General features: G+C 35.6%; 3 protein-coding genes across 3 annotated transcripts; all 3 read left to right on the top strand.

Moving 5' to 3' along the window:
* Positions 1-322: 322 nt before the first annotated feature.
* Positions 323-3,817, top strand: LOC121801629 (adenine phosphoribosyltransferase 4-like). The gene is made up of 6 exons (XM_042201163.1): positions 323-516; positions 643-753; positions 2,107-2,199; positions 2,546-2,695; positions 2,982-3,040; positions 3,422-3,817. Exons 1-6 carry the CDS (start codon positions 435-437, stop codon positions 3,473-3,475), a joined length of 549 nt encoding a protein of 182 aa, XP_042057097.1. The 5' UTR covers positions 323-434; the 3' UTR covers positions 3,476-3,817.
* A 606-nt stretch (positions 3,818-4,423) lies between these two features.
* Positions 4,424-5,809, top strand: LOC121797923 (protein PELPK1-like). Its single transcript, XM_042196703.1, has one exon. The coding sequence runs from the start codon at positions 4,498-4,500 to the stop codon at positions 5,578-5,580; it is 1,083 nt and encodes a 360-aa protein (XP_042052637.1). The 5' UTR covers positions 4,424-4,497; the 3' UTR covers positions 5,581-5,809.
* Positions 5,810-8,657: 2,848 nt separating this feature from the next.
* Positions 8,658-10,124, top strand: LOC121797662 (protein PELPK1-like). The gene has a single exon (XM_042196306.1). It carries the CDS (start codon positions 8,713-8,715, stop codon positions 9,781-9,783), a length of 1,071 nt encoding a protein of 356 aa, XP_042052240.1. The 5' UTR covers positions 8,658-8,712; the 3' UTR covers positions 9,784-10,124.
* Positions 10,125-12,168: the final 2,044 nt, after the last annotated feature.

Raw genomic sequence — 12,168 nt, 5'->3', positions numbered from 1 at the left:
ATTGATAAGAAAATAATGTTGAATAAATTGTACAATATTGTATATTGATATCCCATCTTTTAGTATTTTAGTATCTAGAAAATTTCATGTGATATCCTAGTGCACTTATACCCAATTGAAAGTATATTAGATAAATGTACACATGTAAAGTATTTGAGAATGTAATTCTACATTTGACTGTCACATGCCGGTTAAGATTCTATTTGTCGAAAAAAATCACATCAAAACCTAATTATAAAGATATTAAAAAAATGAAACATCAATCAATAATTTACCAAATATGGAGACATTATATTAAAAAAATATTAAGGTATGAATTGATATTTGGCCCAACACTCACTCTTCATCCTCTCTTCCCTTTAAATACTCCCAATTACTGGTCGCAGTTTTCCCTCTCTTCCTCCCTTCCCTCACACAACATACACACAGCGACAATGTCAGCTCTCAAAGCCGACGATCCACGCATTCAAGCCATTCAGTCAAGCATCCGCGTCGTTCCCGACTTCCCAAAACCAGGTTCTTTTTCTTATCTCTCACGCATGTTGCAGAAAATTTCGCGGTTCAAGATTGCATTTTTCAATCACCCAACTCGCTGAATTTGAATATGTGAGATGGTGATTTAGCTATATGGGTTCTCGGCAGGGATAATGTTTCAAGATATCACTACACTTCTACTTGACCCTAAGGTTTTCAGAGACACCATTGATTTGTTCGTTGAGCGCTACAAAAGCAAGAACATTTCTGTCGTTGCTGGTACATTTTTCTTCCACTTTTTTTGTCTTCTTGCAGTTGTTAGAGACACGTGTTTCTACCTATTTCGTTTCTTGTGTGGTCCTGTTTGTCAGATTTTTTTTCCCTATAAACCATTTATCTTGACAACGAATTGTTCTTTGAATCTTTTTATGTGATGATTTTATGAGAAATTGGGATTCAGTGGGGGGGGGGGGGATGATGTGTTCTGATTTTGTAATGTGGAGGTTTATGGGTTTTGTTTATTTCTGTTGGTGTTTATATAGAATGGTGAATTTGAACGGTTGAGAGTGTTTCTGAATGTTGGCATGTGCTTCATAAATTTCATTTGGATATCAAAGGTTAAATTGTGGTGGTGGTTGGTGATGGATGGGTTCCCACAATCCACATTGTTTGAATAAGGGGTGTAGGGCCCATTGTTTTGTGATGCCTTCATTTTCCCTTCGATGTATCCATTTATTTTTGGCAAGACTTCTGTGGATATCTGTCGTTTTGAAGAACTGGTTGTGTGGTCTCATGATTGTGAAGTATGATTGTTTGTTAGTGGCATTGAGTTTTTTTTCTGAATGAGAAATGATGAAAATTTTGTTGTAGGAAAGGTTGTTTTATGAGGTCCAGAGTCCATTATAATCACTAGCACCTTTGTCTACCCCCCACTGGTATTGGTTTTCACTATCATATAAAATGGTTGATCAAACTTTTTTTGTACTGTTAACTTTATAAAAGTGGAAGTGAGTAGTGTCTTTCCTGTTGCTTCTTTTCCGTATATTTGGGACAGTGTCAATGACTTATTATGCTATCTCAGAATACACATTTCAGTTTTTTTTTGCAACTTACTGGCAACTTACTGGTTGATTGTGTTAGTGTAATTTTTGTAAGACAGGCTTTCTTCTACATATCCTAATACATCTTATCCGTCTACTTTTCTGCTCGATATTCTGAACGAAGGACTGCTTTTATGAGATATTGTGGACTGTGATGGAGCTTTTGTGGATTCATAAAGTGTTACCATTCCTAAACTTTGTGGGCTTTAGTTTTTAGAACTTAGTGTCGCCTCTGAACAAACGGTTGAATTGAAGTCTTTTGATCATTCTGTTTGAGTGTATGGATTGTATGCCATCTAATATGCATGGGTGGTGATGTTGCCTCTAGTTTGACCTAGGTTATCGATTATTTAGATACTCGTAAAGAGAAGGTCAAGCATAGTCACAACCTGGTCTTTCTTTTACTTGGAACATATATCAGATTTTCAGAGAAAATAAAATGACTGCAGCCTAGTTAAAAAAAATTATAGTATGAAGTAGATTTTCATTGCTAATTTTATTTTGCTTTACACAAAACGTTTTTTCAACTCAGGGATCGAGGCTCGCGGCTTTATATTCGGTCCCCCTATTGCATTAGCGATCGGAGCAAAGTTTGTTCCGCTGCGAAAGCCAAAGAAACTGCCAGGTAATCTTAATCATTGATTTCTCATTTCAAGTTATTAAAGTTTAACTTCATCTTCACGGAATCGGTCAATTGAACAATAAGATTGCAAGTGAACTTAAAGTTGACCTGCACACATAACTTCCTCTCGTCTTTTACCTTAAATTATCCACGTATTATAAGTTCTACTAAGGTCTGATGTAGCATTTTCTTACACATCCCTGGCTACTGATTCTTGTACTCCGGTTTTATCCAAAACCAAAGTGCTTGGCATACTAGTGATTTTTCACAACCTTTTTAATTCGACCCTTTATAATCTATTCATTAATGTTATTGTGAATATTAGAGAATCTTGTTTCCTAATGTATAGGTAAAGTTTTCAGACAAGAGTATGACTTGGAATATGGAAGCGATTGTCTTGAAATGCATGTTGGCGCAGTGGCCTCTGGCGAACGTGCCCTGGTAGTTGATGATCTAATTGCTACTGGAGGCACTCTCGGTGCTGCCATGAAACTCTTAGGTATTTTATTTATCTATGGTGCATGTTTGGTACCAATGTACCCTGGCCTTGTTGATCAGTTTTTACTTGTATCAATCTTGTGTCATATTGCTTGAAACCATGCTACGTTGAGCACAACCCTTGCATATTGTTTAGCAGTTAGTGTGAGACAAACAATTAGTTCGAGCTTGGCACAAATATTAGGTACACTGTATATATTAAAATCCTGTGCAAAGAGTGAGTTCTAGGGTTCAATCCCCACCGTCTCCCTTTCTCTCAAACGGACATGTTTGATTATTATTTGCAGAATGTGCTGGAGCTGAAGTAGTCGAGTGTGCTTGCGTCATTGAAATACCTGCTCTCAAGGTAATCCTTTTTCTACACTCTCGCTTCCCTTCACTCTAAAGGCTTTATTTGCTCTGAATTCGTTCTCTAGTTATACAGACTTAATCTCTTATTGCATTTCGTCATCTCACTTTCTTTGCAAGCGTCTTAGATTTTTGAGTTGGGAGTTTCATCTGATCCTCTAATTTTACACCAATCTCGCACGATAAATTTTCTCCAAGTTGAAGCTGTAACAAGTAAAATGATTCAAAAAATTGGGGAAGAAAATGCTGTCAACAAGTGTGTTCTAATTAAATATGGCAATCAATTGGAACTTTGTTTGATTTTACATTGATCTTGTTCCTATTTAGGCATGTTATTACATGTCATCTCTGATTTACACCTCCTCGTACGTTGTTGCAGGGACGTGAGCGGTTAAATGGTAAGCCCGTATATGTACTTGTCGACTCTCAGTGATGCTCTCCGACAAGAATGCAGCATCTGCGATGTACATCATAACTCTCATTGTTCGAGTTCTTGTCTGGAAAATTTTCGAATGCCGTCTTCTTCCCCATTTTGCCATCAATTCTCAATTTTCAGACATTTGAGGATAAGAAACGTTATGATGAAAGACTTGTTTGGGTATATACTCGTATCAATGAGGCTTCTACAAAACAATCTTATATTGTTTCAAATCATATATTTTGATCTTCCACTTTACAGTGTATTGGCAGTATGGAATCTGTGTATATGATGCTGAAATGCTGCAGCCTACTTATATAATCAACTCTACTTATTTAAAAGTTAGATTTTGGTAAAGGCTGAGTAACTAAATGATAATTGCATATCAAATCGTAACTTTGGGCCTTGTAGCAGATTAAATCTCATGATTTCTTGTAAATAATTAGACCTTTTTTGTTTGTCTTTGGAGTTAATTAAGATTTATTAATCCATCTAATATCGAAATTCAAAATTGATTGATGGTTTTTATTATACTAGTTGATAGTGTTCGAAAACAAAATTGAGAATATGAGATGTTATTTTTATCTGGGACAGAAGGGAGTATTTTGATCATTATATTTTGTATAATTATTTATTTTAATTATTTTGATGGACTGCTCGCTGCCGAAAAGGGGTACGTATGGTTAAGACTAAGCACATATTTTTCTGCTTTCTAGCTAGGAATAACAAGGATTTTCTCACCAACCTTTTCGAATTGGTGAATCCATTGCTTACAGATGATCAAAATTGAAAAACTTAAATGTAGACGTGTCTTTTAAACAATTGACCTAACTTGTTGAATTGTATTTTAATATCCCATTAACATGAGATTAAAAGAGAGAAAGAGATTAGGAAGTTGAACTAACTCAATCTTCCACTTCATACGATGCCTATATAAACCTTGAACACCCCCCAAACTTCATAACTCATCCAAGAAAGTGAATATTACTTAAAAACAAAAAAAAATCTTCGTGATTCAGCTATTGCATCTACAAGCAATGGCATTTCATCGCGGCCATTCACTTTTTCTCTTCTTGCTCATCACCATGTCATCTATAACGAACCATGCAGAGGCACGCCATCTCCTAGAGTCAGCCGTGCCTGAGGTTCCCAAGCCCGAAATCCCATCTCTACCGAAGCCGGAGCTACCTCCACTACCCAAGCCTGAGTTGCCATCGTTGCCTAAACCTGAGATTCCAACACTGCCAAAACCTGAAATCCCAGTACTGCCTAAGCCCCAGTTTCCAACACTGCCTAAGCCTGAGATTCCAACACTGCCAAAGCCCGAGCTTCCAACACTGCCAAAACTAGAGGTACCTGTGTTGCCAAACCCCGAACTTCCAACACTACCCAAGCCAGAGGTACCGACATTGCCTAAGCCAACACTCGAAAAAGCTGAAACGCCAAAGCCTACTCTTCCTGAAATACCAAAGCCTCAAATGCCAGAGCTACCAAAACTTCCCGAATTGCCAAAACCTGAGATCCCTGCTGTCCCTAAGCCTGAGGAACCAACTTTGCCAAAACCCGAGGTCCCAACTTTGCCTAAGCCTGAGGTTCCAACAGTGCCGAAACCCGAGGTCCCAACTTCGCCTAAGCCTGAGGTTCCAACAGTGCCGAAACCCGAGGTCCCAACTTCGCCTAAGCCTGAGGTTCCAATAGTGCCAAATCCCGAACTTCCAACACTACCCAAACCAGAGGTACCGACATTGCCTAAGCCAACACTGGAAAAAGCTGAAACACCAAAGCCTACTCTACCTGAAATACCAAAGCCTCAAGTTCCAGAATTGCCAAAACCAACGGTTCCAGAGCTACCAAAGCTCCCTGAATTACCAAAACCTGAGGTCCCAACTCTCCCTAAGCCTGAGGTACCAACAGTGCCAAAACCTCAAATGCCAGAGCTACCAAAACTCCCAGAATTGCCAAAGCCCGACGTTCCAGCTGTCCCTAAGACTGAGGTTCCAGCATTGCCAAAACCCGAGGTCCCGACTCTACCGAAGCCAGAAATGCCAAAGTTGCCTGAACTTCCAAAGATTCCAGAACTGCCTAAACCATCTTTGCCCGAAGGACCCAAATCCCGTTGATTTGCGTCGACATAGGAACATGACACCGGGATGAATCAAGTTTCAGAGATAGACCTTATTGTGGAGGGATGTGTACTTCTAGAATGATCGATTCATGTAGTTGTTGTTGTCTTGTTTTCTTATTGCTTTCCAATTTGTCCTCTTATTATATGTAAGCTTGCTTGTATGTTCTGGGTGTATAATGTCATTTAATATATAAATTCGTGATTGATTGAGGTTTGCATGATTAGTATATGGTGTTTAAGTGATAATCAACTGTCTCATTTTTCTTTTTTTCTACTGCGACCTTCGTATGTTTGATGTTTCTACCATGATGTAAATCAGCGCGGACCCAACAGAGCTGGTTACACGAGTTAACGACTTAATTTATCCATTATACCAAACAATTAAGTACAAACTGATAAATTTTATTGTCTCAAGTTTCAACGATGCAGAATGCTTATTTCAATATTCAAATCGAGAAAATATTCACTAGTCATTCTATACCAAATGGCACTATGAGTTGGTGTGTCCAACTAATAATTCTTTGACAAATGAAAAAAACCACATCCAATTAGACCATTACTATTTACGGTAAGTTGCTTAATAGGTATTTATGTATGGAAAAATTCACATTCAAATTTTGCTTATTTTCCGGTAACTATGTTTATATTAATAATCCACGTACAATAAAATTAGACTATTAAAAGCGTGTGTGTAGCTAAGATCACTTAGAAGATTGTATATATTAATATTATTGTATGTGAATGTTAATTATCATATAAATATAAATTTCAATTTAAATGAATGAATTAATAAGTTGATAATTTTTCATTAAATTCAAAATCAACTAATCTTCTAAATGTTCCGTTTAAAAGAATATAAAATGAATTACCTTTGATTTTAATTTCTTATTTTTATTTTTTTTAATTTATTTTTGACATGCTACCAAGAAATATAATTTAATTAATATGCTAATAAATATTAAATTATGATCACGCATTTTATTTGTGTATACTTTTAACTTTAATACATATTTATATACATAAATAAATAAGAAAAAAAATTATACTCATAAAATTTCAAATAATTGTAACAAAGTATTAATTGTATAACTAATTTTTTTGTTTACCCCAATAGATGAAAAGTACACATAAGAATAAATTTGTTATATTGTGTGTATATATATTATGCATATATATTATATGGGAGGTGAAAAACATATGATAATTTCCATATATAAATACTACAATTAGGCAATTTACATAAATAGTGATTGTCTAATTGGATGTGGTTTTTCCATTTGTCAAAGAATTATTAGTTGGACACACCAACTCATAGTGCTACTTTGGTATGGAAGGACTAGTGAAAAGTTTCTCTATTCAAATGACACTCTTAATGTATTTTTAGATACAAACTGCCATAAATTTTCTCTCATTTTTTATAGTAAATATATTAAGATAATTAAATATTGTCCCTAGTATTACACTTTTCATTTTTGGATACTATCTATTTGTCTCAATTTCTATCTCACTACAACAAATATATCCTCTAAGGACGCAATCATTTGCGTTGGAAATTTTTTATAAATGGCCAAAGTTTAGGACGCAAAATAAAGTGTGCTTAAATTAGAGACACAACAAATACAAATGTCTCTAATTATTTAAATTACGGACGCAATAAATACATGTGTCTCTAAAGTGTGTAAATCAGAGACGCATTAAATACATCCGTCTCTAAGTTGGTAAATTAGGGTCGCATTGAATACATGTGCAAGGGCGGACACATGTATAATAAGGGTGGGGCTAAAGCCCTTAACAAATTTATCTTCTAACCTTTTTTATTTTGTAAAATTTTAAAATTTATCCAAGTTTAACACAAATTATTATGTAAAAGCCCCGATAAATATTCTAAAATACCTAAAAGTATACTTCAAAATAAAATTTAGTAATTTCAGCCCTTATCGTCATTTATTTCTGCGTCCGCCCCTGTACATGTGGCTCTAAATGTTTACGGGACACATTAAATAAAGAGTAGTGACAAATTAACAAAAATTGTATATACAAAATAAGATATTTTAGGTATTTTACATTGTAATAAATGTTTATGGGACACATTAAATAAAGAGTAGTGATAAATTAAAAAAAATGTGTATACAAAATAGGATATTTTAGGTATTTTACCTGAATCATTATAAATTTATTACAATATAACATACCCAAAATATCCTATTTTGTATATACAATTTTTGTTAATTTATCACTACTTATATTTAAATTAGGAACACATTAAATAAATGCGTCTCTAATTAAATGGATGTGCCTCTTAGTAATTAAATTAGGAACTCATTAAAAGTGTCTCTAATAAGTACTCCATTTTAAACTTGGGACGTCTTTAGTATTTAAATTAGGACGGAATGAAGGAAGTACAATATTGCCTATAGGTTATATTTTATGTCAAATAGTATTATTATGTAATTACTAATATATCCTTTCACTACTATATTGAGTTATAAAGTAAATTACTATTCAAAAATTTAAAATTAGTATCTAAAACTTGAATACGATCCAAATATGTGTAGATTTATGAAGAATGTTTAACTACTAGTAAAATAGTTTAGCAGTTAGTGTGAGATACACACATTTGTGAGACGATCATGCCATGTCAATTTTCTTTTTTAGCTACGAACTAGTTCATATTATAATTTAATTGTGAATTGCATTTTCTTACCAACCTATTCGAATTGGACTTCATTTGCCTACAGATGACCAAATTAACAACTTAATGCATACGTGTCTTTTATACTAATTTCAAATCGGAAAGTTAAACAGCAAATAAGCTCTAAAGTCAAGTTTGAAATCAAGTTCAACATAATTTATCGCTGCACAATCAAATACTACCAGTTTCCAATGTAATTGAATTGATACATTGGTTTAGCATAGCTAGTGGTGACCTAACCTGCTATTGAATATATTATTTTAATAATCCCTTACCAGAGTTCTATAATAGGAAGTTGAACTAATTCAATCTTCCACTTCATGCAATGCCAATATAAACCATATAATGCACCCCAAAACTTCATAACCCAATCAAGAAAGTGAAGTTCACTTGAACAAAAAGCCCTTCTTAATTCAGCTATTACATCCTCAAGCAATGTCATCTTATTGCCACCATTCCCTTTTCCTCTTCTTGCTCATCACTGTGTCATCTATAACGAACCATGCAGAGGCGCGCCGTCTCCTAGAGTCTCCTGTGCCTGAGGTTCCAAAGCCCGAAATCCCTTCTATACCCAAGCCTGAGCTGCCAACTCTGCCAAAACCCGAGATCCCAACATTGCCAAAGCCCGAGGTTACAACATTGCCAAAATCAGAGGTACCTGTGTTGCCAAAGCCCGAACTTCCAACACTACCCAAGCCAGAGGTACCGACATTGCCTAAGCCAACACTCGAAAAAGCTGAAACGCCAAAGCCTACTCTTCCTGAAATACCAAAGCCTCAAATGCCAGAATTGCCAAAACCAACAGTGCCAGAGCTACCAAAGCTCCCAGAATTATCAAAACCAGAGGTACCAACTGTCCCTAAGCCTGAGGTTCCAACAGTGCCAAAACCTGAGGTCCCGACTTTGCCTAAGCCTGAGGTTCCAACAGTGCCAAAACCTGAGGTCCCTACTTTGCCTAAACCTGAGGTTCCAACAGTGCCAAAACCTGAGGTCCCTACTTTGCCTAAGCCTGAGGTTCCAACAGTGCCAAAACCTGAGGTCCCGACTTTGCCTAAGCCTGAGGTTCCAACAAAGCCAAAACCTGAGGTCCCGACTTTGCCTAAGCCTGAGGTTCCAACACAACCAAAACCTGAGATCCCGACTTTGCCTAAGCCCGAGCTTCCAACAGTGCCAAAACCAGAGGTACCGGCATTGCCTAAGCCAACACCAGAAAAGACTGAGTCTCCAAAACCTACTCTACCTGAAATACCAAAGCCTCAAATGCCAGAATTGCCAAAACCTACGATGCCAGAGTTACCAAAGCTCCAAGAATTGCCAAAACCTGAAGTTCCGACTATCCCTAAGCCAGAGGTTCCAACATTGCCAAAACCTGAGGTCCCGACTTTGCCTAAGCCCGAAGTTCCAACATTGCCAAAACCTGAGGTCCCGACTTTGCCTAAGCCAGAAATGCCAAAGTTGCCTGAACTTCCAATGATTCCAGAACTGCCTAAACCAACTTTGCCATAAGGACCCAAATCCCGTTGACATAGGAGCATATCATCAAGAACCAAGTTTCGGAGATCGACCTTACTGTGGAGGATATAATATTCTAGAATGATGGACTTATATAGTCGTTACTGTGTTCTTTTCTTATCGTTTTCCAAATTTTCTTCGTATTATATGTAAGCTTGTTTGTATGTTCTGAGAGTTTACAGTTTTTAATTCTCTGTTGATGACTTGATGTCATTTATATATATTCATGATTGATTGAGGTTTTCGGTTATGATTGATAGAAATCCATGGGTTCCATCCTAAAACCAATTGGTGATAGGAGGAGGGGCCCATGAGACTTATATACTAGTTTCAGTTTTCTCTTAGACACCGATGTGGGACAGTTATATGTTATATTTTTAGTTTCAATTGCCAACACCCTCCCTCAAACCTTTCACAACCGATGTGAGACAGTTATATGTTATATTTTTAGTTTCAATTGCCAACACCCCCCTCAAACCCTTCAAGGTTATATGTTATATTTTTAGTTTCAATTGCCAACACCCTCCCTCAAACCCTTCAAGGTTATATGTTATATTTTTAGTTTCAATTGCCAACACCCTCCCTCAAACCCTTCATATTTTTAGTTTCAATTACCAACCCCCTCCCTCAAACCCTTCACAACCGATGTGGGACAATTATATGTTATATTTTTAGTTTCAATTGCCAACACCATCCCTCAAACCCTTCAAGGTGAACCTTGGAGGGGTTGGACTTTTTTCTAATCGATTGGGCAATCGGTCCAATTTTTTTCGATCGGTTGGGACCACTTGGCCCAAATTTTCAGCCCAGTTATACTGCTGGGTCAGTCATTTTTTTCGGTTTCAGCCCAGATATACCGCTGGGTCAGTTAAATATGACCCACAGTCGGCCACCCGCTCTGATACCATGATAGAAATCCATGGGTTCCATCCTAAAACCAATTGGTGATAGGAGGAGCGGCCCATGAGATTTATATACTAGTTTCAGTTTTCTCTTGACACCGATGTGAGACAGTTATATGTTATATTTTTAGTTTCAATTGCCAACAATGATCAAGTATGCTTCATTTTTCTTATTAATTGAATTTGCTTTTAATAATGAATTAATCTCAATCCAAAGATTAATTAAATTAAGCCAAGAATTATTAAAAGAGGCCAACAACTTAATTTCCTCAAGCCCAAAGAATCAATTAAATAGACATGGGCTCACTTACTTATATTCACTTTAACTCAAACAATAAAATATAATGAGCCCCAAACTATTCAATTAAAAGAGCCCATAAAACACATGAATGATTCCAAATTCCTTCGAAAAAGCAACGCTCACTTCTCTCTCACTCATTTCCTAGTAGTACTTTGCAAAGACTCACCGTTGCTCTTGTCAATTTCTATTAGTGATCTAGGTATTGAGAATTTAACCATAAATAAATAAAAAATAAGCTAACCTTTTTCATACTTGTAAATGTGTTATATCTCTTGATCGTGATTTTTGAATCGTAGTTTTGGACTAAAAAAATGCCTTTTGTCTACTTGCGCAAATATTAGTATTTGTTCATCCCTCATTATAATTTATTTCTAAAAAGAGATTTCATCGAGGTAAATTTTTTGATCCTTTTTGGACAAGCATTGTTTTGAAAACAAAGCCTAAGGATAGTCCTTTTGTGGTTTCAATAGTGTTCATGTTTTTTCATTCTGAATTCTTGAATGAAACCATACGGATACAAAGGAAATTTAGAAGTAAAACTTGTATCTTACTGAGTAAATGAAAGACAATTATAGATGAATTTTTGCTAAGTTAGTCCAATTTCTCCATAAGAAAACTTTCACTACTTTTTCTCTGTCTCTTCTTTTTTTACTTTATTTATTATTTTTTTATCTTACCAATTCCATATTAAAACCATTAAAAAAACTATTTTTATATTGACAAATGGGAGTATAATTTTAAAATCTAAATTTCTGATCATCTATATTCTATAATTGCAAATGCGCGTGAAGAGAGATGATCAAAGTATAACTAATATTAAGTGCATAACTAGAGAACAAATCTCAGCCATCAGATCAAAACGATCTAGTTAACTATATGAACATTTTAGTTGACAATATGAATTTAAAAACAAGGAGTGAACTAAAATACCTTTATAGCGAAGTATTTACTCCGTCAAAGATTTAGTTCACTTAATGACGTTTTGGTTCACTCCTTCGTGTAGTGAACTAAATCGCTGTTATAGTGAACAAAATTTGTGTTCTGTAATTATGTATTTAAGTAGTGGTTTCCCTATATCACTATTCTACGCATGTAAATGCAAAATTGACAATGATGTTGCACAAGTAATGTTGCCGGTTATTTAAAATGAATAAAGATTGATAAGCAATAAAATTA

This window comes from Salvia splendens, chromosome 4 (genome assembly GCF_004379255.2).
Source record: "Salvia splendens isolate huo1 chromosome 4, SspV2, whole genome shotgun sequence".
NCBI classification, from domain to species: domain Eukaryota; kingdom Viridiplantae; phylum Streptophyta; class Magnoliopsida; order Lamiales; family Lamiaceae; genus Salvia; species Salvia splendens.
This window is presented reverse-complemented; position numbering and strand designations above follow the sequence as displayed.

Bases quoted from the DNA above. Each gene is read 5' to 3' on its own strand.
- LOC121797923 (XM_042196703.1), top strand. From the start codon at position 4,498: ATGGCATTTCATCGCGGCCATTCACTTTTTCTCTTCTTGCTCATCACC.
- LOC121797662 (XM_042196306.1), top strand. From the start codon at position 8,713: ATGTCATCTTATTGCCACCATTCCCTTTTCCTCTTCTTGCTCATCACT.
- LOC121801629 (XM_042201163.1), top strand. From the start codon at position 435: ATGTCAGCTCTCAAAGCCGACGATCCACGCATTCAAGCCATTCAGTCA. The intron at 2,200-2,545 runs GTAATCTTAATC...CCTAATGTATAG, and splicing joins AAAGCCAAAGAAACTGCCAG to GTAAAGTTTTCAGACAAGAG. The intron at 3,041-3,421 runs GTAATCCTTTTT...ACGTTGTTGCAG, and splicing joins TTGAAATACCTGCTCTCAAG to GGACGTGAGCGGTTAAATGG.